A 26,953-nucleotide genomic window follows, 5' to 3' on the forward strand; every position below is an offset into this window, starting at 1 on the left:
GACTTTAACCAAATTACACGTTTTGCAGAAGAATTCGCCAACAATTGGTTCCATGTATTGTACATAACTACTAAAACCATTGTAATTAGCTTGAATCGTTTCACTTGTATTTAAATACTTGCCCATTTCCTAAAACAAAAAAAATTCTGTTTAAGTGTTCAGTAGGCTTGCCATTATTCTATTTTTCATGTATACCTTAAATGCGAAGGTTCGATATTCATTACGGATATGAAATTGGACTCGATAATTAGCTCGTATCTCTTACGATCGACAGACGGAATCCAAACCTGGCTCTGAGTCACGTAAACGCAACAATCCAGCAAATATTCGCGGAGATGCGACGGCGAGGACGCTACACGGGTTATTAGAGTCCAGCTAGTATAGTTAAACGCTAGGTAGCCTTATATACTAGACTTCTATTATTACACTGGGTCGCTGGCTTAGACTCAGTCGGTGTTGGCACCCTGAACCGTGAGAACGGTCCGTCTAACACCTGAGAACGCGTTCGCCGGCGACCAGTGCCGCGCTCAGTCGTCTTCGGGAGCGTCGATCGACCCGTGTCCAGTGATTCGCGGCTCCCACTTCTCTGCATCTCTTCTCGTACTCGAACCACATGAACGTCCCTGTACACACGTGAACCCGTCGGAAACTATTCGCCCACGATGCCCTACTACGGTGAAGGCCTGCCCTACTACTATGGGGGGGCCTTCGCCAATCATAGTTCGTTGATGACTGGTGCTCCACGGTAAGCTATTTCGTTTTTTTTCGACCGCTTTCCTCTTCTCACAATTCTCCACGGTGAACAGATCCGTTTCCTCTCCACTCTCTCGCTTCTTTCCAAAATGCATCAGTTGATTCTTGGTGATTTTTTTTCCCGCGGCATAAGTATTCTTTCTGTTTTGTCGTAGAGCAGTTTTTTTTTACCAATCTTGTCGATCTTTGGATCCAATATACGCTCTCTCGCTCTTCTTTCTCTCAGATCACACGGCCTTTCGGTGGACACTTTGTTTACATTTATTCTTTGCCACATTCTTTTTGAAAATGTGCTCTCTTTTTTATTTTTCGCAAGTTTTTCGTCTCTCTTCTCTCTGTTACTCTGAATAAACAGATAAATAAACGAATAAAACACGATCGTTGGTCGTATCGAAGCTATTTCTTTCTTGCTACTACATCTTTCTGGGTGCTCTGTTTAAAATAGTCTACTATTACTGCTGTTACTTCTAACACTTTTTCCAAAATACTAGCCATTTTATTGCGCACTCTGGCAGGCATACGGTTCGAGTTCGACTCCTCCTCTCCCCCTGTTACCTTATTCACTCGACTGGTTTAAACAGAAATAGCGTTCCAAGAAGTACCGTCCCTTTCTTCACTTTCTTCGCACGCTTTTCCCTCGCGGATCATTATTCTTGCCCGCAAAGTGACATTCACAGCCACGTAGACTTCTCTGGTGGACGCCTTACGCGAACGCGACGCTTCGACGTAAAACAAAGAAACGTACAAGACCGAAATAGCAACGTACTCGTCGCGTTTCCCTTTGATTCCCTCAAAATCGCACGCAATCTTCAACAAGCTGCCGCGACCGTCGTGAGATTGTCGGGCTCACAGTGCTCTGCAATTAGAATAGCTTCGTTAGAACGTTATTCCGAATTTTGGCAACGCTCGAATATGATACACGATCAGTCAAACCTCCGACACATTAGCGAAATCCAAGTTGTATCGATTAATCGATCGGTCTTGCTCGAGTAAACCCAAATGTACGTCGGAATCATCGAGAATATCGGCTTTTAAAAATAGCCTGACGTCTGGACGCGTATTTTCCACGTGATAAAGCCCCAACGTGCACCGTTAAACTGTAAAAAGATTCACTGATGAAACACAGGATTACGTGACTCTCGATACATTGAAGACATACGGAAACGTTTAACGTAAACTACAGTAACGTTCAATCAATTGTTAAGGATAAAAAGCATGACTACCGAGAACGTGTAATTGTGACATTAAAGTCGCACGTGTATCGAACTGCCACTTATTTGTCATCGTACGAGTCGGTTCAATCGATTCGCAAATTGAAATCTGTCAGTTGTCCGTGCCCACGGTCAAGCCAAACTCGATGTAACAAATATTCGCTATTCGATTCCCTTCCGTTGAGCGTAACGCGTCGACAGAACAAACGTGTGACATTGAGGCGATGCAATGGGGGCATTTATCAGGCCGAGCTCGATGCAGTCATGCGTCACAGAATTCGTCGACTTCTTTGGCCGTTGTGCAATGAACCAAACAATGAGTCATTACTTTCCGTTCGGTCTCCCCTACAACAGAAACGACTCCCTCATTATTTAGGAAGCAAAGTTTCGTACTCGTTCTTGTCTTTTCTCAACAAAAATGTCCATCTGATCCAAACCCATGTTCCACGGATTCCATAATGTTCGCGCGTATCGAGAGTATCACCAGAGAAGTCCCCAAGTTATTCGTCAACCCAAAAAGCTGAATTATTCGCGCAGACCGTTCCACGCGACGCTGTCCCGGTTCTCGCCGCACCTGTCGACCATCTCCGAGTCCCCACTGTCCACCTTGCGTCGTTACTCTCCCGCGTCGTCAATGCCCACTCGGACCAGACGCGTGATCGACACCGCGGACATCGACGTCTCGACGCCCAGGATCCAATCCACCCATGGACACGATGGCAACCATCAAAGGAACCGTCTACGTCGCGACAGGCCGACCATCAAGATCAGGAGCCAGGCGTTGAAGGATAATCCCGCGCTACGCGAGCACAACGAGAGACACGAGAAGTCTGTGGGCGAGCTACTGGTGGAGAAGTTTCTGATCAAGGACAAGAAGCTGGAGGAGGAAGAGAAGCCTCTGCAGTTGTTCCATCAGGCGAATTTAGACACGGATGAGGACGATTCGGATCTGGAACAGATGAAGAATAAAATTACCAGGCGATTCACCAGGAGGAGGTCCTCCGCGGATATTCAATTGGACCCCGAGCAGATAGAGAGGGAAGTGACTTACGCTAAGGTCCAGGCGAAGGTGTTGGACACTCTGGTCGCTGAGGAGCAGGCAGAGATTGAGAACGCGGCTCGCAGGGGAACGTTGATTAAAAAGGGGGCGGTTGGAGGGTCGAGAACCGTTCCCAGCTTCTTCAGAAGCGTCGACGGGGAACCTGTGTCCCAGGGCGAGGAGGAAGCCGCCGCTGCGCAAAAGATGAGGAAGACCATGAAGAAGCTGAAGAAGAAGAAGAAAACTTCTGAGAAGCCATCGCCACCGGAAGGCAGTGAAAGCTCGAGGGAACGTAGATCTAGTACTTCCAGCGATGTGTCTGGGGATGTACAGACCAGTGAAAACGATGACGAGGAAATACGAAATCGCTCGAGGCCGCAGATGTTCAAGATCGAGGCCAGTAACAGCGTCGGAGACTTCTCCACCGTCCTGGTAAACAGCAAAGTCGTAGAACAGTTCAGGGAGAGCGTGAGAATCCCTGTTCCTAGAAAAGTGATAGCAGCGAAAGACGAGGAGGACAACGTTAACGAAGAATCGGAAACAGAAATCGTGTTACCTGTGAAGAGGCCATACGTAAAGGATACTTCGAGGCACAGCGTGTATTTCACAGTGAGGACACCTACAGAGGTCTTGAAGAACGATCCCTTGAAGAAACTAGAAACCATTGCAAACGGATTAACACCAGAAACTACATTGGAATCTCCTAAAGAGAAAAAAACTGACCGTTTCTTTCCTGGGGAAGCTAAAAAAGACTCTAAGGCTACGAACCTAAAGACCGTGAAGGATAAGGTCGGTCCAAAACCGAAGAAGGAAGAATCGCCGAAGATTGCTGAGATTCTCACGCAGAAGAAACCAGAACCGATAGAGAAGAGGGTCGTCGAGCCTCCAAGGTCCTCTAAAGGGGTGTTCTCCGAGCCGAAGATTGTCACGGCAGAGTCAACGACGAGAAGGGTTGAGGAGAATAATGTGACGCTGAGTGTTGACCCGCTGGCGAGCGAGAGCAGCGCCAGCGGCGCGCTTCCATCGGCCGCGGATAGGCTGCCAAAAGCGTCTAAAATTAATACGGATGAAAATAATGCCGTAGAAGCGCCAAAGCGTTCGTTACGAGAGCCGGAGTACCTGGCAAAGCCAACGAAACTTGAACGTGACGAGGACGTTGTTTCTTCGTTGTCGGGAAAGAAGGTGAACAAAGCCGCGACCTTGAAGAACGCACCCGCGGCCAACGTTCTTGGTGGTACAGGCGGCGCGTGCCATCCTTCAGAGTCCCTGAAAAAAGATCATTCGTTAACAAAGACTTCCTCCTCCTCCAATGACGCAACTGTTAAACCCGTGACCAAAACGATCTTATCGGATAGTCCTAAAATTGACACGGGGAAGACAGAGGGTTCGAAAAGCGTTACCGAGGGTGTTGAGAAGTCGATGATGAGGGATGTCAAGGATGATAAGATGAAGGAATCGAACGGAGAAAAAACTATGAAGAAGGGTGACGAGGAAGGTTCCAAGTTTCCGTTCAAGGTGGCCACGAAGAAGATTGAGAGTGACAAAGTGGAGAACAAGGCGTTGTTGAAAAGCGGTTTGCAGTCTGCAACGAAGATCGAGGCGCAGGCGGACAAAGAGTCGAAAGTTCCGTGGAGAAATAAACTTTCCAAGGTCAATAGCCCCACTGAGAACAACGTTGCTTTGAATAGAGATATCAGTGTCGATCCTAAACCTGTCTTGGCGAAAGAGTCGACGAATTTGAAGGGTTCGAAGCAAGCTATACCGAAGAATGAGAATTTGCTAACGAAAACGACTGCAGAGAAACCAGCGCTCAATGGTGACAGTGGGAGTTTGTCCAAAAGTACGTCTACAGAGTCCATAGACTTTTGGAGCGAGATTAAAGGTCCTGAGAGTCCTAAGGTGACGAAGGTAGTCGACAAAGGATTCAATTTCGCTAGTTCGAAGAGCTCGAAGCCGGGTCAGGCGGTCGAGGACCTCGGCGTCGAGCAGCTGGACAAGAAAAATGAAACTGATCCTAAAATAAGCGTCGTCTCTCCACCGACCGAGCTCAGTAATATCTCCGTAATCGAGGAGGAGCGAAAGACCGTGGAGGAGTCGCCGAAATCTAAGACTGAAGAGAGAATATCCAGTTCTGAAGCATCTCCAATCGTTACGGAAAAGTCTGAGCCTCGCAAAGACGAGTCAGCCCCTAAAAAGGGAATAAAGAAGAGGAAAAATCTGTCTATAGTCATCGGTCAGGCTTGTAAGGATCTATACTCAACTGTGAAAAAGGCTCCGTTGAAGAGAGAAGACTCCACTGCATCCACCATTTCTTCTGAATCAGTACCTAACACTCCAGACACCGCTGTGCCAGCGTCTGAAGCCTCGACACCGGTCTCGAGCATTTCCGTGCCTATAATAAACGTCGTGGATGCGGCCACGCCAACCAGATCGGATTCCCAGATTCTGGACGACGAAGACGAGCCTAAAACACCTACCAACGAGTGGCCAGACGATACTGGATTACCAAGAATCTCCAAGTGGAGCAACCACAGTGATCTTTCCAACGTCGACGGGGCCGACAAGGATGCAACTCCGGTGCCATCCAAAGATGTCAGTGTGACGTGTAGCCCGGAAGGCAGTCCAGAGTCCTCTAAAAAGAAAAAAATCGTCAGGAAAAAGAAAGCTTCGACGACGAAAAAGAGCTCTACTAAAAAAGATGGTAACAAGAGTAGCAAAGAATCGAAGAAGAGTTCTTCCAAGAATCATCAAGAGAATTTGAAGAAGCCCCCGGAGACGAAGACTCCCGCGAAAACTAGCCCCAAAAACACACCAGCCCAACGTCCACTCGATCTCATCAGAATGTTCTATACCACTCCATCAGCGTTGCTAACCGCTACGCCCAGAGATCTGTCCAAGGTGCGTCGTGCCAAGATCAAGAGGAAAAAGCACCATTCCAGAACGCCATCCGTGAGCAGCGACAGCACCGGAAGTACCACCAGTACGGCTACCACAGAGAGCAGCGGATCCACGTGCACGGAACTCGACGACGAGGAACAGAAGAGGATAAATTCGACCAGGAGCAACGATTCTGGATTCGACGGCTCGCCCAGGATATCCAGTACTTATCCGATACTATTTTTCGATCGTTTGTTCTGTTGGTGTACGTGGGTTGCGCAATTCCAGCTTTTTGTTTCATTTACCAAATGTTTGTCCATGACCCAGGGCTGTTGTTGTCTAGTTGAAATATCAGGAAATTTGGAGCCATTCTCAGGGGAATTCACCGCCTCCGTCGAATGCGGACGAACGTGTCTGCATTCAGAGGCATATATAACATCAGCTTTTCAAAATGTTTAACACATACTGTGGATAACGCGAGATTTACTGCTTGGAAGTGCCTAACAGTTTTCATAGTCTTGACTCCTGTTAATTTTACTAACTAATACGCGCCTCTCGGTTTGTTGCTTACGAGCTATTTTCTGCATGGAATTCTAGATAGATACACAAAGTGTTGCCGTCAGTCACGCTGTCAAAGTATCAGTAAACTCGATCGGCTGTTACGTCATCGTTCCACATCTAGACGCGTCCTCTGATCCAACAGCGTCATGCGTTCCCGTTGCAAATGTGACGCCAGTTCCTCGACGTTACATAAGGTCGTTGTCACAGTGTCAACGACACTGTTCGCCAGTTTGTTTACAGGAAGTACTATAATATTATTGAAAATATCCGAATCCACAATCGTCCCCCTTATTCCTAACACTTCGATAAACACCGATCCGACTACTAATTGTTAATAACGAACGGATAGAATTATTTTTCATTGGGAATGGCTAATTGTCCGTTTGTATCTTGACTAAAAGAACAATCTGCGTATATAGTTATAGACGGGATGGTCCTATTTATAAGACGACGTTGCGTGGTTTCATAACAATATTCTAGCCATCATAATGCAGTCGCGATTAGTTGAGGCTACGAACAAGAGTTTCGAGATAAATTTAGATAGGCGATGATGGACCGATTCGATGTCAGTAGAAAAGTAACAGTGCGGGAACGCTGCTCTCGGATCGAGTATTTCCCTTCTTTTTTCTGCGACTAAGAAGGTGCATCAAAAGTAATTCATGCAAAATAGTACGGAATAAGATCTCTAGAACGTTTGAAAACAGATTGCGACATGGCCTGCCACAAAAAGTGCGAGAAACTCACTGGAAATCTCTGCGGATTGAACCAAAAGCTCGTGGCGGAAGCCTTGCAGGCACTCAAGAGGGGTGAGTTACCTATTCCAATTACCAGAGACCGAAAAACCAAAGAGAAAGATTAAATCTCATTCGATCCTAAATGTTTCGCATCAAATTTTTTTTTCTTTCCCTTCCACCCTACCCAAAAAAAAAAAAAAAATCTCATTTGTTTCGAGTGATGTTGAACGTTGGCTACGCAGCCAGACTTGGCTAGCCCGGGGAGTCCGTTCATCTATGACTCCGTCGTGATTCCACGTGGCTATCATAAATCCGTTCGCTTTGGCCAGTAAATAATGTGATTGATGACACCACGATCCTGCTGAAATGAAATTATATCACAGTTAATTCGGTCCCGCGTACTTATGCGTGTTACAATCCTCGTAGCTACCCCCTAATCGATCACTCGTGTCGCGTTCCTCGAGTCCTGCCCGCGTCGTAGGACGGTCAGCTCTATTTTCGAGATACGTCAGTCGGCCAACATCCAGTGTGTTCACGTGCCAGAGATATATCAGCAATTAGTGCGTTTATTAATCGAGATTTGACGAACACCCGAGAGCAACCTGGCGCATCTTGGCTCGAGGAAACCCCGGAAGAGGGTCAGACATGATCGTGCTCCTCCTACGGAAATAGATAATTTTGTGTTAATAATTACTTACTTCTTCCTTATTCGTGTGTAAGTATCCCTTGCGCTCCAGAAGAGAACTTTTAAGACCTAACACCTCGAAGATCAACCATTGCAAGTATTATATTTCAAGATGATTTTTTTTTATGGTTACTAAAATAAGTCTACTAACCGTTGACAATCTTCTGATCTCGCGGTAACTCGGATTGTATTGAGCAATTGCATTTCATTTCGCAGCACCCTCGCAATCGTCAGATACTCAGAGGAACTCGGACTCTTCGGACCACTTTCCCAGCGGAAGGATCACCCCGCCAGCAACCAATCTACCCAGGTTCAAAAAATACGCTGTGACGGACTTCAACTTCTTGAAAGTGAGTCCATCGTATAAGATTGTTGATCACTGTGAACGATTAGTTAACAATCTCTAGCCACGATGTTTACAACAAAGTACGCGACTGGCGAGCTTCTGCCAAGGTTCTTCGTTCGAAATCTCGCAGACGGAACATTTGAATTATTCGCTTCGTTATGCAGGAGTCTTGTCTTCGTCGAATTATCTCATCCTTCTGTCAGAATGTTCCATCAGTTGTGAAAAGTCTCCATGTAAATCTGAAACAACACAAACTTCTTAGAGAAGATTACCCAATAACTTAATAGGAATATAGAAAATCAAGAAAATGTAATTAATTAAACTAGAAAATAAATTTCCGATATTTATGAGCTGCCTTGGCTGGTCATTAGGAAAGCCAACACGAATCACGTGAGCCAAGGATGATTCACAGGACATACTCGTGAAACGGTTCAGACAAAACGGTGCGAACATTCGAGTCTCGATTTCACTATTAATCCAACGTGGTCCAATAACGATCAGAATGCTGGAACAATTTAACCGATTTATCGAGGGGGACAACGTTTGTCAATGAGTAAACTTGTTATGGGAGGGAAAGTTTAAAACAGACTCGATTTTGCGGAGGATCCACACGTAAATAGATATTCCCGAATTAGCAGCACGTAACGCATTATTTTTAACGAGCCAGAGGCACTCTCACGCGCGACACTCTCGCTTTAGACGCGTGAACTTTCCAACGTGTGCTGCTTTCACCCTTTCAGACCTGGATTTCGACTTGGTAACAAAACCTTGCCTCACTTTTGGTAACCACTGTTGTTTAATCACAGCGCTTAACTCATCTATAAAATAATCCTAGATCGATTTCTCGCTAGAGTCCTAAAAGTAAAATATCGACCCTTAAAACATGATTCTTCTTTAATAGGAAATTCTTGCTGTATTAATATTTGAAGCAGAAATCTTAATAGAGAATGTCTTTCCTCAGGTCCTAGGTAAAGGCAGTTTCGGCAAGGTTCTGCTAGCTGAACTCCGTGGTACCGAATGCGTGTACGCTGTAAAGTGTCTAAAGAAGGATGTGGTCCTCGAGGACGACGATGTGGAGTGTACTCTGATCGAGAGGAAGGTCCTGACTTTAGCAACGAGACACCCATATCTCTGTCACCTGTTCTGCACGTTCCAGACGGACTCTCACTTGTTCTTCGTGATGGAGTATCTGAACGGTGGCGATCTGATGTTCCACATACAGAAATCGGGCCGCTTCCCTGAACCCAGGGCTCGATTCTACGCGGCTGAGATCTGGTCTGGGTTAAACTTTTTGCACAAGAAGGGAATCGTGTACAGGGACCTGAAATTAGACAATGTACTGCTCGATTTCGAGGGGCATATCAGGATAGCTGACTTTGGCATGTGCAAGCTGCAGATCTTCCTCGACAGAACTGCCGACACCTTCTGCGGCACACCGGATTACATGGCACCCGAGGTAAAAAGAGAGCTACAAGTATCGCGCGATATTAACTTGGAAAAAAAAGCTTTACAGCCCGCCAAGAAACCGCAGCAGGGTTAATTATAATTAATGCATGCTCGACGAGGCCAAGATTTAGTCTCTTTTGGTTAACCGGCTTGGCCGTTTCCGCATTGCAGATCATAAAGGGACTGAAATACAATCAAGCGGTGGACTGGTGGTCGTACGGCGTGCTTCTGTACGAGATGCTCACGGGACAGTCGCCATTCTCCGGCTGCGACGAGGACGAGCTATTTTGGAGTATATGCAACGAAAGACCGTTCATACCTCGTTACCTGAGCCAAGATTCTAGCGACATATTGATCGCCCTTCTGGAAAAGGATTCGGGAAAGAGGCTGCCTGGCCACGAGATCGCGATGCACTCCTTCTTCCAAGTAATTAATTCCAATATAAATCTACAGATGGCCCATTAGGGATCATAATTTCGTCTCTGACGTCTGAAATAACCAACATATTCATTTTTCCAGTTATTACCATGGGACAGATTGGAAAGGAGACAGCTCGAACCACCCTTTAAGCCAGCCCTGGACCACACGTTGGATACGAAATATTTCGACACAGCGTTCACCGCTGAGAGGCCACGACTGACTCCTGTACCTGAGCAAATACTCACATCCATGGACCAGGGCGTCTTCCGTGGGTTCTCGTACACAAACCCAAACGCAACGGACTGAACAAGCCAGCTGACACGTGCCACAACTTCACAGCTTCGCGCGTTGACGGTGCTCAACGTGATGTCCTTGTCTCATGGTATCGACGGTCCTGAGGATCATCCAAGCGCTGATCCAAAAGGAAGATGGAGATGGTCATACTCTCGTTTCTTGGAAGAAGAAAAGAACCAAATGCTATGTTGTAATCTAGCAGAGAAGACAATTGACGGATAAGACTCGACGAAGTCGTCGGGGAAGATGACGCTGGCCGGAGAGAAAGCTCTACAAGCGGTTCTACCAAGAGTCAATGTTCCTGAAGTGTTTCCGACAATAGATAGGTTTTTATAACGTAGAGTCTGCGTTACGTCAACGGATCAACCTAGATTAGCCTTTTTCTGCGGGACGTAGACGGGATTGCAGTGTTTAGAGAGCCAAGCTTAGCCGAAAGGTCGTGATTCGTCCACTTGTGACTCTTCGCCTTCCTCTTTAGTGTTCTTTCTAGGAAAAAAATATGGTGAAATGAATGTTTGAAATAAAAAATGGGCAACCTGTCTCGAACTCCAATTATCGTAGCGATTATCATAATGAAAAGGGAAAAAACCTGATCAGATAACCGGAAGGCGCTCAGAGAGCTGTAATTGCAGCGCGTTCCCGCGTTTATTCTAAACGTCTAGCGTTACACCGCGGTCAGGTTATTAATACACCGAGTGGCTCATTATTTTGGCCATGATAGATACTGTCTCGAGCGTCTTCCACCCACAGCAACCGTTCCTGCCGCTCTTCCTGCCTTCTCCATGCTCATTTTTTCAACCAAAGGACCATGTTTCCTCTCCCCTCCCTACTGTTTAATTCTTTTGCACCATTTCCTTTACTTCATTTTCTTCCGGTCGTTTTACACCTTTCATGTTTCGTCCTCTGTCGTCCATTTTTTCCTCGACTCCTCTTTTTTTCTATTTCTATCCTATCCATCGTCCGCACAGCTCCCTCTCCCTTCTCCATCCGTTTTCCCGCGCTCCTCCACGCGTCTCGAGTCGCACACTTGGCACCGCGCAGACTATACGCTAACTTTAGCACGCCGTAGAATTGGCAGAGCATCACGATTCGGAAAACGTAGCCGGGACACGTCGAAGATCGCTCCAGGACACGCTCCACGCAGCTTTCTGGAATATTAGCAGTCATTTTCAAGTCCTAGAGAGTGTGCGCTTACACAATTCACTTCTAATCTTAATTAGACTCTGACAGTTTCAGATCGATAAATCAGTGGCTAGAAAATTCAGAGATAGATAGAGATTAAGATGAAAAGAAGCAAAGGAAAAGCTAATGGATCCATTATCCAATTAATTGATCTAATTGAACCACTACTGTTCTCTGTACTCCAAACCTTTCCTATTTTAAATTTCCGTGGCAAATGAATTTTCATTAGAGACCCATAAAAGTATCCAGTCGTGATCAAATTAGTGATGCCTCGGTTTGTTGAATCAATTTAAATTTGACCAAGTTTCAAGCGAAGCGAAAGGACGATGAAAGGTGAACGCATGGGTTCCGCGAAATGGCGATCGAATCAGCTGGGAGGGAAGAAGACGAATCGAGAGGCTAAGCAGCCCGAGAAATTAAAGCGAGGAGAGATTTAGAGAGGAGTGAGACGCTGTAGGAAGAAGCCGCAAAAACCTACCGGTTAAGAGTATCGGTCAATGGACCCTGAATCCGCAGTTTCTTGCTCACCTCCTATTTAACCGGCTATTATAAACAGATTGTTTCGAAACTGAACGCAACCACAATTTTCTCAAGCTCCCACAGCTGTTTGTAGCTTTGTTTATTTAACGAATATTGTTCTAACGATCAACTGTAGCGAAAATACCTCTAGCAATTTGATAAGTATCGCGTACCTTAGAAATAATTGACAAAATATTTTGTATAAAATTAATATAAACGAAAACTGTGCTCCTCTGTCTAATTTTTATGCCCACGCAAATCCTGCAGATCCAAAAAATCATTCCACACTCCAAGCGAAACGTATAACACTGACATATCCTGCCATAAGTTCGAAGTTTGAAGCGTGTTGCAATCTCGTGAAGTAATTGAACTTTTCATCGGCGCAATGATGGAAACTCTGATTTGATCGTTGAATAAATCGCATGGAGGACGGTCTGGGTAGAAGTACTCTCGTTCGACGTTGTGGATTATATCGGCAACTAAAAATAAAAGGGGATCTCTGGTATAAAGTCGAGGCGGGGCACCGGCTTCAAACGGCGCGCGGTGTGAAATCGAGGAAGAAAGGACGGGTTTACGACGGGTTCGAGGGAACACGGACGCTCGAAATCGAAGCTTTTAACGAGAAGTGCAGACTTATTTGACGGTGCGGCGACTGCGGGGCGCCCGCAGGGCCGCACGCACGCATCACCCTCTCTGTCTTTTTCTCTCTCTCGCTCCTATAAATAGACCCGACGCTACCCGCGATTGCGGCCCTACATCGTGCGGCTATTTTCGACAAGCATCGCACACTCGTCACAGTTCTCTGTACGCCAGGCTCTACGACGAGTTTCCATCGACAACACGGCTCTTCGGATCCGCGAACAAAGACACCAACGTGTGGCCTGTTTACGCGGCGAGCAACAAGAATTCGCCGATAGCAGTTACTCCTTGGCGACCTGCTGCTCCTCCGGGTGCTCCTATTTGTCGTTCACACGTTCAATCGCCCTGAAATGGTTTTTATTCGTCATTAATCACGGTTTACCAGTTTAAGTGTAATAGTTTCAATGTAATACCTAGTGAGAAGTAAACGGTCTTCGCGAGAAGACCGTAAGAAAATATCTACCAGCCATTTAATGCCAAAACGCCAATTGGCATCTATGGATTACTCTAAATGAACAGTTAAGTGGGTTCATCTGGTCTGGATTACGACAATAGAGAGCCTCCTACTGGATGCCCAACGAGAACACGTAGAGCGCGATGGTAATGGTCACGTGGAACGGAAAGAGCATTAGTGCTTCGTAGATTACGTCGAGGGCAGGCTGTCGAGAATGTTCAGTTCGTTGAGACTGACCACCATGCGTTCCCATAAGAACCGTACTAGGCCAGGAAGCGTGGCCACCTCTGCCAGCTCGGATTCAGCTAGAACCGACGAGATCTCGCCTCAATCTTACCATCCACACAGTTTCTTGTTCCTGGATGACCAAGACAATCCCGTATCGACGCCTTCCAGCGTCTCGTCCAAAGTTGCTCAGGTCAGAGTTGAACGTGAAGGCGGAAGTCTAGGAGTTACCCTCAGAGGAGGAGTATCCAGGGCCTTGGTGGTCACTGGGGTGAAATCTGACGGGCCAGCTGCAAAAGAAGGAAGAGTCAGACCTGGGGACAGGTTATTGGCTGTAGATGATACCGAATTGCGAGGTTTGACATTGGCGGAAGCGCAGAGAGCGCTCAGGAGGAGCTCCGACGCTCCTGTGGCTTCTCTGACCATCGAGTACGATGTTGCCAATATGGAGGAGGCTAGGGCCGCCACTTCCGGTCCTCTATTAGTACAATTGGAACGAGGGCTCTCTGGTAATTTCGTTTTCTGACATAAGTTTAGATGTTCGCTTAAAAAAAAAAAAAAAAACAGATTATTAACGCTCATAATTGCAGGGGAACTAGGCCTGACAGTCAGAGAAACGTCAAACGGTGTCTACATCGAAAGTTTAAGACCAGCAAGCACCGCGGACCGATGTGGCGCCCTACAACCAGGCGACAAACTTCTAGCGGTGGACGAAACTCCCGTTCAGGATGCCGTCACGGCTGCCAAATTACTTAGGAACAACTTTGACTCCCGCATAGCCAGGCTGCAGATTTTACCAAGGCCGCCCAGTGCTTCGCATAGAACCGTGAAGAGGAGGGCGCAGCCACAAGCGCAGCAGAATTCCAATCAGACTTTACAAACGAAGGAGAGTTTAACTGTGGTCCTCAGACCTGATCATAAAGGGTATGGCCTGGCTTTGAAGCCTGCAGAGGATCGTATGAACTATGTTGTCAGTTTATTGGAGGCTGGAGGTCCGGCTGAGCGCAGCGGAGTTCTCCTGCCTGGGGATAAAGTGCTCGCGATTAATCGTATAATGCTCAGAGACCTTCAAGCGACTGAGGTGACTGGCATCTTGGAAACTTCTCAAATGGTAGGTATAATAATCGAGTATAATTGCTCTGTCGAGAAGTTACACAGTACTTCACTGTTTGAACCATCACCGCAATTCAGATGTTAAACAGTAGGTTTATCTTTTGATAGATTGAATTAGTGACGGAGTACAAGGTTGGCGGACCGGTAGTACCCAGTTCAGGAGTGTTCACAGTGCGGGTTGCAAGACCCGTAGGCGGTCAACCGGATGTAGGTCTTACGGTGAACGAGGATCTAATTATCACCGAGGTCCGCAAGGGATCTTTGGCTTATAGAACCGGCAGCCTAGCTCCAGGAGACAGGTTATTGGCTATAGATGGACAAAAACTAGATCCTGGCGACCTCAGGCAAGCTGCGCAACTGTTACATCGACCAGGCAGCTCGGTTATCGCTCTGACCGTGAGGAAACCGGATCCCACTACAGAAACCCGGTAACTGTGTGCGCTAGTAATGCTAATGAATCTCTTTTTAGTCTCTTTCGTAATTCCTAGTTTCTTTTAAAATTCTAAACCTAAATAACATATATATATATGAGAGACAAATAAAAGGATTGCTCGCTAAAAAGTATAGAAAATGAAGGAATACTGGATTTATAGAGAATATTGCAAGGATACCAGCATAGGAAGCGACACGGTGCAACAGTATCAGACAGGAATCTTACGACCAGCTAGGGAGAGCCTACCCAGTGTGGATAGTGCGGTGGATTCTTGGGGAGAGCTGGGCGAGAATAGCGGAACAGGTCCGGAGATTCTAAGACTCTGGGATACAGCTTCCGTAGACAGCGGTCAACTGGATTTATCTATGCCTCCTTATCCTGGGTAAAAGAAACAATCATAGAACTTACTAATCCTGCTGGTGTTCCCACATAAAATTATACTCAATTTAGGAACAACGTTCTGAGAATAATTATCTTTTTTTCGTTCCCAGACCACAAGAATGTAACCCGGACAGACCTCAACAGATAGTTCACGTTTCTCTGCACAAGGACCCAGTCTACGAAGACTTTGGATTCTCGGTATCCGATGGCCTGTACGAGCGTGGTGTCTATATAAATCGTCTTCGACCTGGTGGACCATGTGACGGAGTGTTAAAACCGTATGACAGAATTCTTCGGGTGAACGAGGCCAGCACGGAAGACTGCGATTGTTGTTTGGCTGTTCCATTGATCGCTGCGGCTGGACCACGTCTGGATCTCACAGTGGCTCGATCGCTGTCTCCTCCTAATATCGTAAAAGCTCTTTAGGAGGAAAGAAAGTCGAAGTGACGGAGCAGTGTGCAATATGGAAAGTGGCGAACATATCTGGTTATATTTTTGTACACACCTGTATTTTATTTATAAAAATAAATGTATAGATTGCTTTTAGCTAGAACAACCTCTCCTGCATACAGAGCCCATGCACACCAACACTCGACCACACGTCTGTAAGAATGTCAATACGTGACATGCGTTTAACCCTCTAAGAATTATTTCCAGAATTATTTCTACGAAGTGATACAATCGCTAAAATTAATATAGTAAGGCACTCGGAAGGTCTACGCGATTCTAATCTAATGACTGTGATTGAGGGATTTAAATTAAGCTCTAGCACCCAAGAAGTGTCGATACAGGTTTCTATAACTTCCAAGTCCTCACTGTATTCGTTCCGCCAACTGTACATAAGAAATTCATAAATTAATACTTACAGTCCATAAAAAAAAATGTCTCGGTGGTATCAGTCCTATGTAAATAGATGTCTTTTGAGAGTATTAATCGCAAAAGCTTTCTGTAGAGGGTTAAACTGTTCGCAACAACCTAAGGAGCTGATGAAATCGAATCGTGACACCTGAGCTAATAACTGGAGGAAGGTATTTAATTTAAAACCTAATCAATACTACGTAAACGCTCGATATCGATCGAGCACGGCCGATGCCGGATTTTTATCTACTCGCCATTGTCTTTGCGACATACACGGGAATGTAATCGATCTTGAACGCTAATTGACCCAGCAATCAGCTACCGAACGCCAACGATTTCGCGAATTGTACAGTCCCACCTTGCCAGCAGGTCTATTCTCCCATAAGAAGCAAGATAACGTTAATATAAAATTGTTCTACAATAATCTCGAAGCTAAAACAAACGGAAAACGCAACCAAATTCGAATAGTAACCGAATTCACATCTTTGTGCACAATAATGTTAATAAAATATATGTCGGGGTATATAAATACTTTTTGTCTTCATATGAGTTTTGATCTATATACATTGCCCTAATTACTGCATTGTTTCCTGGACAAACAAACGCGTTACCATAATTGAAACGCCATTGTACAGAAGAAAAAAACTCATACAAATTTGTCAAATGGAAAACGAGTCTATTGATGCAGACTAGACTGCGAACAGTGGTTGCTTCTTTCCAGTCCAACCATTTACCATGAAGGAACCACCACTGCTGCCGTTAACGTTTTTGTCATAATACGTAGGAAGCGCCGTGTGACTCTCCTTTTCCAATCTCTGATCGTACTTGGCCTTGTTGTAACATAGTACACCAAAAATTGCTAACGTCATACCAAATATATTCAACCCTGTCACCGGATTACCAAGCACAAACAAAGTCACGGCGATCACGAATATACGTTTGCTCGCACTAGCCACTGCGTAAGTTAAGGGGGTGACGATGGACAATATCGAAAAGGCAATTATGTTCTGTAGCCAGTTCAACACACCATCCAGGAATAGCAGAGCCATTATGTAGTAACTTATACTGACGGAATTGCCGGTAATCGGATCATATATCAACCTCCTTAGATCGTACAGTAACCATATAGGAGAAAAGAGTATCAGTGCCAATCGGCCCAAAATGAGTAGAAGCCTTAAGTGATGTATTCCAGTATCGTGTAGCACCTGAAAATGAACCCATCATTGATATCGTCGCGATTTTACAGAAAAATGTTTGAAGCCTTACCTTTTTAGAATAAATATTCTGCAAGGAGAATGCCATGGTAGATGCTAAGGCACTCAACAAACCCACCATGTTGAAACTTAGTTCTGTAAGTGTGGCTACAGCCACGCCAACAACAATTGGGACTAGGCTAAGGTATACCTTCCAGGTCTGCTTCTCCTTCAGTATGATTCTCGAGAGGAACACCGTGAAGAACGGCATTGTAGCCTTCACTGAGACAGAGCCAAACTTCAGTTAATATACAAGATATATAAAACTAAAAGTAAATAATGTACTTATACTAGCGCTTCTTAGAATTTGTATGCACTTAATCTACGTACGATAACGAAAAGCAATTCATGTTCATGTTAGTATACTAAACAAAAGACTCGATTTGAATTTCTAATCCTCTGCGCTAGCAGACTATTATCAACTCAAATCTACAGCTGAAATGAATATTGCAATAGATAACAGTCCCAATTAAATAACTTTATCGCCGTTATCGTACTACGAGCACCGAAAGATACGAATCGTCGTAAGAACATAGTTATTCCTCGTTCAGGCGCGAAGGTCGTCGTGTTTTATTTTTAAAGGTGTACACGTATCGTCCGCGGTACACGTGACTGCCAAAATAATATCTCGTACCAGTATGAGCGTACGACACGGGTACTTTCCAAATGCTGACGTGGCCAAACACATTAGCCAGAAATTTGCCTAGGGCGAGTGGCACTATAAGTCGCATGTAGTATCCCCATGGTATGTTGCGCGTGTATTTTCTCACACCCCACAGATTGAAGAACGGGCCTGAATAAATAGTGATCGAAGTTAACTGTACCATGGTCACGGTTAACGGGTACGGAAACTCCGAGAGCAGCATCTTGCCCACTACATTATTGCTACTCGAGATCCCGTACCACAGTAAACAGAGAAACAATACGGTGACCACTTCGCGGCTGTTACGGCGATCATCCATGATTGCACGGAACTGGCCTCCTGTCAACACAATTTTCCGCGTCCTCACTCCATACGTATACGCAGTCAGCTAGCACGACGCTTTCAGACTGTGATTGGTATTTGTGGCCGCTGCCTCAGATGGAATTCACGCACAGCTGGCATTTCTCTCTCCCTCTTCTAATACGCTATCTCCCTCCTTTTCCCCCGAGCACCGTAGAAAACACGTGGCGCACGCTTCAAACACGTTCCAGCGATGTTTACGTAATTCGATAGTTACTCAATCCCACGAGGCATTTAGCCATCTGTAAATAAAACAGAATTTAGCGCAAAGTCATGAATCTAACTGCGCATGGTACAATGTATCGATTAAGTTTATGTAATTTAATGTCAATTAGATAATGCTCGATCAAAGTGTTTGGAAAATGTAATAGTGGACATAGTAATTTTTTACAGTGTGGTTTCGAATTCGAATGAGGTCAGGTTTGCTGGGAATTTCTGTCTCTTGCTTAGGGAATACTTAGAACTCACAATAAGTTACAATGACGCACGGTAAGAGAGATATGATAACGTATTTCGATGAATATCTTCTTCAAACGTATTACATAATGATAACAAATATTCATTGTAGACTTTCTACTTCATAGCATGCGCAATTACATATATAATACATATAACGAGTAGTACCAACTACTGATGGACAAAATTCCTACTTCCTATTAAACGTTTACACATACCGTCGCAAATACAATTTACCAACAGGAATAATTAATTTATCAACAAGTACACATAAAATCTAATAAAAATGTATGTTTCACTGTAATATTAATATATACCGCAGTCCATTCGTTACTTTGGACTTCTACCAAGTTCTTCTGTCTACTTAATTATCCTATATTTAAGCCTTTTACTTTTTCAGCTTTAAAATCATCTACTTTTGTTTAAAAACTCGATCATTCTCGCAACGATGCATTTTATTTGGTTCTGATTGAATCGTAACAGTTGCGAAAAGTAGAACAAAAAACCGCATGTTTTCCCCGATATCAACGATAAAATGAAGTTTGTGAAGCGCAAAGTAGGTGGCAGTGAATCTCAACGGAGGGATGTCCCGATTTATACAGAACAGATGATCCCAATTGTGTACTATTGTAAACTACGTTGCAAACGATCCATTGAATGAGGGGAAGTTTTTGTGGGAAGGACAAAAATTTCCATCGCACAAACGAGTACGATATTCGACCGATCCAAGTGACATTATATCACCATGCACAGGTTATACGTAGCATGTTTCAAGGCGTGATTCTATAGTTCCAGCGACCTTTAATTATTAATTGTTAACAGCGAATTTCACGATTCCCCGAAGCTCTGATAAGTGTTACAATTAAATGGATCATCTGTCTTCGCCACCGTCAAAGAAGACTCGCAAAATGAAAGATATTAATATTCCTATTATAGAATGCAAGCGCGAATTCACGTTGCCTCACAAATTTCCGAGCATGATCAACTGCAAGAAATACAATGTTACGTCGGTCAGTTTAGTCAAGAATCAAGAAATGGTTACTGCCGCCAATTCTAAATTGTCGGGTAATCTGATTAGTTGGAAGAATAAAATGCAAGTACCGATGCATAGTATAAAAAAGTTGAGGATAAAGACACAAGATGGTAAAGATTTGGGAGAAGTTAAAGTACAATTTCTGACTCGAAAGAATACGATAAATACTCAAAAAAGTGTACATACCAGACAAACTTTAGACTCCACAAATAATATTAATGAACTGTTCAAGTCATTATCGCTGCCCGGTGCACAAAGATCTCAAGCACAGCCCGTAGGCTCACAAATAGTTATTAAATCTATTTCTCCTAATAAATTGCCCGCAACTGTCCAAAAGTTACCTGAAGTACAAGATAAAAATAAGGATATTGTTAAAAACAATTATGTTTTAACTAAAATAAATAAAGCAAATCAAAATAATGGACTATTGTTACTGAAAAAGTTACGAGATATTTCTAATGTCTCTGCAACTGCAACACCGCGGAAGAAAGATAATTTAACATTACCAAGTGAAGAAAAAAAAAATTCAAATAGTGAGAAAAAGGATGTATCAAATAAAAATAGCTGTATACCAACAGAAGTAGAAACTCAGAAGAAAACAAATTTGTTATCTATTAAGAGTTTAGATACCCAATTAGCAAAGTTAAAATTTCCTATAGTTAGATGCGAGAAATTGTCAATCTCCAAGAATGAAGTTATCGTTAATAGAGCTAGTACGTCTCCTGCAAAGAAAAATACAAAAAAACGTTCTAATTCTGATTTGACTAGTTATCCACTGAAAGAGACTGATGAATCAAATAAAAATGTACATAATATGAAATCTAAAGAGAGTAAAAGATATTGTGTTGATATTTCAGAGAAGGATACAGGAAACTCTAAGAAAGAGAAATTTGATAATAAAACTGGTAACAACGATGCAGTTATAGCTATATCTGAGCAAGAGAAAAATTGTACTTCAATACCTGTAAATAATAGAAATATAGATAATAAGAACCAAAATGAATGTACAGAGGCAAATAATAAGGTAGACTCTTGTGAAACGGATATTAACATCACATTAGCTAATAAAATTGTAGATAGCGATAAGGAAAAGAAATTATCGGAATGTTTAGATGTAATTAAACAAGCATTAATTAGTGTGCAAGATGAAGAACTTCGAGCTAAAGCTTTACACGCTCTTGCAGAATGCGGAATAGGTAAAGGAAAACAAGTACCGATTATTCCTCCCGAAAAATTAAGAACAGTTCATGACTCTCAAATTCAAACCGAAGTATTTGGTCTTCTAGAAGCAACATGTTTTATATTAGTGAAAGAAGACACACCTGCTCTGAGTAGAATAAAACAAACGGAGCGTTCAACTATCAAACCCCCTCCTATCATGCGAGAAATTCAAACGCAAACAGAAACACAGGATCAACCTAAACCTATAAATTATTGTATTGATAATATAGATCTGTACCAAATGAAAACACCAGTACCTGTTGAAGATAGCGAATTGATATTCGACTTCGATAATTACTTGAATGACTACTTTAATCACAATGCAGATGTTAACAGAGTGAAACAGATATTTTCAATGCCTCATGATTTATATAAGAAGGGTGCTATACAATTAGAAAGAGATTACGAAGGAATGAAAGAATGGGATGATAACGGTATGTTGAACATACATAAAGCAGTATTGAATGATCGAGTTCAAGAAGTGCAGAGGCTATTACTGGTATTAAAAGCTTCGAAGATCGACATTGACGTATTAACCGAGGATGGAATGGTAAATTTATACTTGTATATTTAGCAAACTTCGAAAAGGAATGGGATAAATAACAAATACCTTTTCAGACATGTTTGGAGCTAGCAGTCAAGTATGATGCATCCGAAAACATAGTAAAGTTGTTACTAGAAGCTGGAGCGAAGCCCATTTTATCAGAGCTCCTTCACGAATCGGCGGTTATTTTAGCTAGTAAGCAGTCGTCTTCGCTTTTACCACGTCTACTGAGTTACGTGACAGAACCCAAGTTGCTGAACCAAGTCGATTCAACAGGTAAATATTCGCGTAAACGATACGAAAGAATTCAAATAAAAATCTATTCGTATATTGATTTAATGTATGCTTCTTCTCAAGGATTCGCTCCTTTGCATTACTGTGCATCCAACGGTTATTTAGAGGGAGTTAACGCTCTGATACAAGCCGGTGCGGAAGTAAATCTGAAGGACAATCGTTCCGGAAGGACTCCATTCTTTCATGCACTGGAACATAGTCACGCATTAATCGCCCAGAAGTTGTTGGATAGCGGTGCTATCGCCGACCTACCAAATTTCTCCGGACAATCCGTTCTGAGCTTAGTCGACGACACGAAAAGTCTTTCGTTAAAGGCTGCGCTGAAACATATAATTATTTAGCCTTATCGATACCTTAAGTTCTTTAACAAATACCTTAGATTCCTTAACAAATTATTTTCGCTCCAACACATCACAGTAGTTTATCTCTTAGTAATTATTATAGCAATTGTTCATACGAAAAGAAGAAGACTGTTCGTTGGCATTCTAAAACCAGAAGGAATGTGTGTTGAAGGTACATCACTTGTATTTTATCAAATAATTACTACGAAAGTTTAGTAGAAATTAGTAATTACCCAAATTGTATATTTCCGTTAGCTTTTTCAACTTATTAAGTTCTGTTTCGACATACTTTGAGAATTGTAAAATTTCAGTTGACGAACTTATTAGATGATAAAAGCCTAGTCTCACTGCCGATTACTGTAAATATTTATTTATTAAATCTGTTGAATTGTACTTAAGTTATATTGAATATATTAGAGAGTACAGCTACATATGTATGTATATACGCATAATATAAGCTAGATTGCATATATTAATTTCAAATTCTACTAGCGAATTTTATTTTCAATTCTCAAATTACATTTTATATTTCAAGAATTAAATTTAAATGATCCTTCGACGCTTACCTTTTCGTATTCGATTTAAAGTGACCGTTACGTTCAAAATCATGAAGGTTGGTTCACAATCGACTATCGTGTTCTTTTACCTTCCAGTGCCATCTGTGGGAGAAATTTTTTAAAAATTCGAGCCGTAGTACATTCTGTAATTCTTCGTAGTTTATGGCTGTACACCTGTTACAAAATGTCCGCTAATTTATAAAGGGTGCGTTCATTATTTTGTAAAGGTTAACATTCGTTCGTATCGTCTTTAACGGATCCTGACAGTTCCATTTCGATTCTAATGGATCTGGGAAGCAGACGAAAAAGTTCCGACAAGAGGTCAGTCTCCGTTTAATTTCCGTCAGAATCTGGAAAACATATTGCATCTCTCTGTTGCAACAAAACACCAACACCTTCTCCGATATATTTTTCTAATATCGAAATAGAATAGCATTTCTTCGCGAGTCTCAAAGCTTGCAACGTAATCTACAATGTCGATCGTGAAAAGTAATTTGTTTGTTTTATTAGTTTCGACACAGACGACGACTCTGATTATGCCATGATAAAACGGATTAAAATGGAACCTGAAGCTATATTATCTCAGGAAGATGATATAATGGCTCAGTTGCAACAGGAAAGTTCAGATTTAGAAGTGGAGCCGAGCTTCACGTTGGAAGGTTCTGCAAACGGAGAGGACTCCAATGAGGGTGTCTTGATGCAACACATGGACATCAGGGAGCCTCTTTCTACTCTAAGAAATTTGCTAGAACAAAGGCTTGGTGTGGAATTAACGGATTATTCCTTTTGGCTGCAAGACTCGCAAATGGTAACCCTTGAATAATAATAATAATATAGTAACTTTTAGCTTAGATAATGCTCGTTTTTCTTGTTCGTACCGTTTCTTCAGCTAGAGAGCCATAAAAACTTAGTCGACCAGTGTGTACAAGGGGAAGGGCTGGTTCAAGTAAATGTTCAAATAAAAGCAACACAGAGGAGGATAAATATAGTGGATGTTTTGAAACCTGCAGAGGATTATATAGAATTAGCAGAAAATAATGGTACCATGTTAATAATTATGCGAACAATGTTTAGTAATTCCTCTAAAATACAATCATTTTTACTACTTAGCATCCACTCCGACTAATGAGGACAAACGAAATGTCATAAGATGGATGGTTGATCCACAATACAAGAAAGAACAGGTAGAATTTTTCCAAAATTAAATCGATTGTAATTGTTATATGTACCATGATTGTACATCTGAGTATATTATACAGGAACGGTTAAAAATTCCAGCCGATCCAAAAGAGTGGACACAGACACACGTGAAACATTGGCTTCAGTGGGCAGTCAGACAATTCAACTTAGCCTCTGTGAGATTAGCTGATTGGAACATCACTGGTCAACAGTTATGCAATCTCACCCTGGAAGAATTCCAGTCCAAAGTGCCATTGGACCCAGGAGAAGTATTCTGGACACATTTAGAATTGCTTCGAAAGTGCAAATTTGTCGGTACGTATATATTTCGAGAAGTCTGTGTCGAATCATCAACGAATGTTTAATTAACTATGACTTCGTAGCTGTTGTACAAAAGGACCCTTCAGCATCGCCCACAGAGAACAACATGGATAAATCTATCAAAGTTCGTAACCAGAAAACTGTGAAACCGCGGCCAGTGGTGAACCAGCAAGCACGAGTTGTTAGCGTGCCTTTAGAAAACATTGACTCCACGCCAATCACCATAGCAACTTCAAGTCGTTCGGTGAATAGCGGTCAGATACAATTGTGGCAATTCCTGCTGGAACTGTTAACGGATCGCGAGCACAGAGGTGCCATTCAGTGGGTTGGAACCGAGGGGGAGTTCAAGCTAAATCAACCTGAAGCTGTGGCACAACTTTGGGGCGCGCGTAAAAACAAACCGTCGATGAATTATGAGAAATTGAGCCGCGCATTGCGCTATTATTACGACGGAGATATGATTTCCAAGGTTCACGGGAAACGTTTCGTGTATAAATTCGTGTGCGATCTGAAGCAAGTTTTGGGCTACTCGGCGGCGGAGTTAAGCAGGCTAGTGGAAGAAGGCAGAAGATATTTCTGATCGAATATACTATTTTTTTACAGTTACAACGATTTTTATCACCACACTTCTGGCATATTTCGCATCGACCATTGTATATATTCAGTGAAGAATAAAAGAGCAATAGAACATAGATTATTATCCAGACAATCGAACTGTACATCGAAATACAAAGATTAATACAAGGATTAGTGTTTATTTTTTGTTTTACGTTAATTACACTTTCACTCCGACTTCGATAGAATTGTTAGTTTCTAAATACACGATACTTAACGTTCGGAAAAATCGAAATGCATCTACAGAAAATATTTTTGAACGTTTTAACGTGAATATATAACCATTACTTTTCCAGACAATTTCTTCTTTCCGTTACAAAATACGTCTCGTATTATATTCAATTACAATATCGTAACATTATATATTCACAATGGTACTCCGTTAATTTTCCAAGATGCACCGTGCAGCAATGGGTAATAGACCTTTTGAATGTCGAGTCTTTTTAACATTCCCGCTTATAGAGCGTCGACGTTTCCGGCCGTTTTCTATCTCTGATGACTAGGACTGACTTTTGATCGGCAAAAGACAGCACTCATCGCCAATACCAGAGAATCTAGCCTGTGAGATATCGGTCGCGACGTCACAAGTTAGGGTCTCAGGGGACCGGCGACGCGGCAGGCTTTACAATCAGCCCGCCCGCCATTGCCCTTTTTCTCATTTCATTTGTTCCTCCTCATTATTTCTTTCACTCGCCAATTTTACACACACGCATATACGTCCATTCTTTCACCCCATAAGAGGAGCCACCACCTTATGGTTTTCTATCTAATCACCTCGTCATCTTAGATTATGTTAAAAACTATTCAAAGATACGTAGTAACTTATGCCGGATAGTGTCCACAGAGTATTGCATCGCTCATGGTGGTAGATCATCTTCTTTTCTTCTTTAACATGATTATCTTTACACTGCACACACGCGATTACATGCGCACGGTACGATTAATGTTTTCTTGAAGATGTTGGTGAATGATGAAACGTTGCGGCGTCGACGACCGGGAAAGTTAGCAAGTTGTACAGTGGACTTCGTATCTCGCGAATTTCCATTCCCTACTATACAACCTACTACCTCACCCAGGCGTCGTCGCTGATGTGATTTCCTTCGTGATCCTCCTCTCCGTGAACACTCATGCGTAATTTATTAAGAAGAAAATATAATTATGTCAAATGTTAATAACTTATAAACTCTTTTGCGAGCTACTATATCGATTCATAGGATACAACATCGGTTTTTAGTGAAGAAGGAAAAATGTTTAAGATTTGCCGTTCAATGTTTATGATTCAATCAGATGAAAAGAGCAGGTCGTTGGAAGTGATGGTACGATTCATATCCTAATCGCGGCGGACACTGCTCTTTTCTCATTTCGTTGTCTAGTATTTCATTCGTGATGCTGTTTCTCGTGCTCTTGTTCACTCTCTCCCTCTCCCTCTCTCTCTCTCTCTCTCTCTCTCTCTCTCTCGTTCGATCGAGAAAATTACTTGGCATGAAGTCTATCGCGTTGATAACCGGAAGTGTCGCGAGCTTTCCGGAGGGCAGAGGAGTATATGAAGGAGGAGGAGAAGGTTCCGTTGAAAAGCTTAAATGCTGGCCTGACTACATGTACCGGTAGATAGGAGCTTGCGGTATACATATAAAAAAGCCCACAAGTTCGGATCTACGGGTTAGTATCATCAAGTATAGCTGATAACGGCTATCACTGGATCGTTCCACGCTGCGTTGCCGGCTGTTCTATTTTCTACTCCATTTTGCTCCGCCAGACAAGTATTCCCCGACTGTGTGTGCCTGAAAATGAACAACATCACATTTAAAATAGTACTATTTCTAATCTTTCAATGTATAATATATAATTTATTGTCAAACGGAACAGAAGGGACTAATAAGCAGAACACATTAACAAAGTTACGGGACTCGTTTAAAGTCAATGAGTTAACAGCTAAAATCGCTGTCGCCTTAATGGATTTAACGAC

The 26,953-nt window shown here is 43.0% G+C and overlaps 5 protein-coding genes across 7 annotated transcripts; 4 read left to right on the top strand and 1 right to left on the bottom strand.

Annotated features, from left to right (window-relative positions):
* The first annotated feature begins 429 nt into the window (after positions 1–429).
* Positions 430–10,918, top strand: LOC143427370 (uncharacterized). 2 transcript variants are annotated; one of them, XM_076901436.1, is made up of 7 exons: positions 430–745; positions 2,502–6,103; positions 7,146–7,247; positions 8,077–8,210; positions 9,168–9,662; positions 9,824–10,078; positions 10,172–10,918. In XM_076901436.1, the coding sequence occupies exons 1-7, from the start codon at positions 663–665 to the stop codon at positions 10,376–10,378; spliced, it is 4,878 nt and encodes a 1,625-aa protein (XP_076757551.1). In that variant the 5' UTR covers positions 430–662; the 3' UTR covers positions 10,379–10,918. The 2 variants fall into 2 exon arrangements, with proteins under 2 accessions (XP_076757551.1, XP_076757552.1); XM_076901437.1 differs by lacking the exon at positions 7,146–7,247 and having other exon boundaries at positions 431–745.
* Positions 10,919–12,832: 1,914 nt separating this feature from the next.
* On the top strand, positions 12,833–15,858 carry Grip (Glutamate receptor interacting protein). The gene is made up of 5 exons (XM_076901933.1): positions 12,833–13,894; positions 13,976–14,496; positions 14,607–14,926; positions 15,092–15,313; positions 15,423–15,858. Exons 1-5 carry the CDS (start codon positions 13,375–13,377, stop codon positions 15,736–15,738), a joined length of 1,899 nt encoding a protein of 632 aa, XP_076758048.1. The 5' UTR covers positions 12,833–13,374; the 3' UTR covers positions 15,739–15,858.
* Positions 15,800–18,614, bottom strand: LOC143427644 (solute carrier family 35 member E1 homolog). 2 transcript variants are annotated; one of them, XM_076901935.1, is made up of 4 exons: positions 18,327–18,613; positions 18,058–18,216; positions 17,437–17,645; positions 15,800–17,375 (listed from the first exon to the last, which is right to left on the bottom strand). In XM_076901935.1, the coding sequence occupies exons 1-4, from the start codon at positions 18,379–18,381 to the stop codon at positions 16,860–16,862; spliced, it is 939 nt and encodes a 312-aa protein (XP_076758050.1). In that variant the 5' UTR covers positions 18,382–18,613; the 3' UTR covers positions 15,800–16,859. The 2 variants fall into 2 exon arrangements, with proteins under 2 accessions (XP_076758050.1, XP_076758049.1); XM_076901934.1 differs by having other exon boundaries at positions 18,058–18,614.
* A 1,071-nt stretch (positions 18,615–19,685) lies between these two features.
* On the top strand, positions 19,686–22,334 carry LOC143427117 (uncharacterized). Its single transcript, XM_076901025.1, has 3 exons — positions 19,686–21,686; positions 21,755–21,956; positions 22,038–22,334. The coding sequence occupies exons 1-3, from the start codon at positions 19,749–19,751 to the stop codon at positions 22,313–22,315; spliced, it is 2,418 nt and encodes an 805-aa protein (XP_076757140.1). The 5' UTR covers positions 19,686–19,748; the 3' UTR covers positions 22,316–22,334.
* Positions 22,335–23,036: 702 nt separating this feature from the next.
* On the top strand, positions 23,037–25,129 carry Ets97d (DNA-binding protein Ets97D). Its single transcript, XM_076900703.1, has 6 exons — positions 23,037–23,193; positions 23,383–23,680; positions 23,762–23,912; positions 23,983–24,056; positions 24,132–24,366; positions 24,435–25,129. The coding sequence occupies exons 1-6, from the start codon at positions 23,156–23,158 to the stop codon at positions 24,950–24,952; spliced, it is 1,314 nt and encodes a 437-aa protein (XP_076756818.1). The 5' UTR covers positions 23,037–23,155; the 3' UTR covers positions 24,953–25,129.
* Positions 25,130–26,953: the final 1,824 nt, after the last annotated feature.

Source organism: Xylocopa sonorina, chromosome 9 (genome assembly GCF_050948175.1).
Source record: "Xylocopa sonorina isolate GNS202 chromosome 9, iyXylSono1_principal, whole genome shotgun sequence".
Lineage (NCBI taxonomy): Eukaryota > Metazoa > Arthropoda > Insecta > Hymenoptera > Apidae > Xylocopa > Xylocopa sonorina.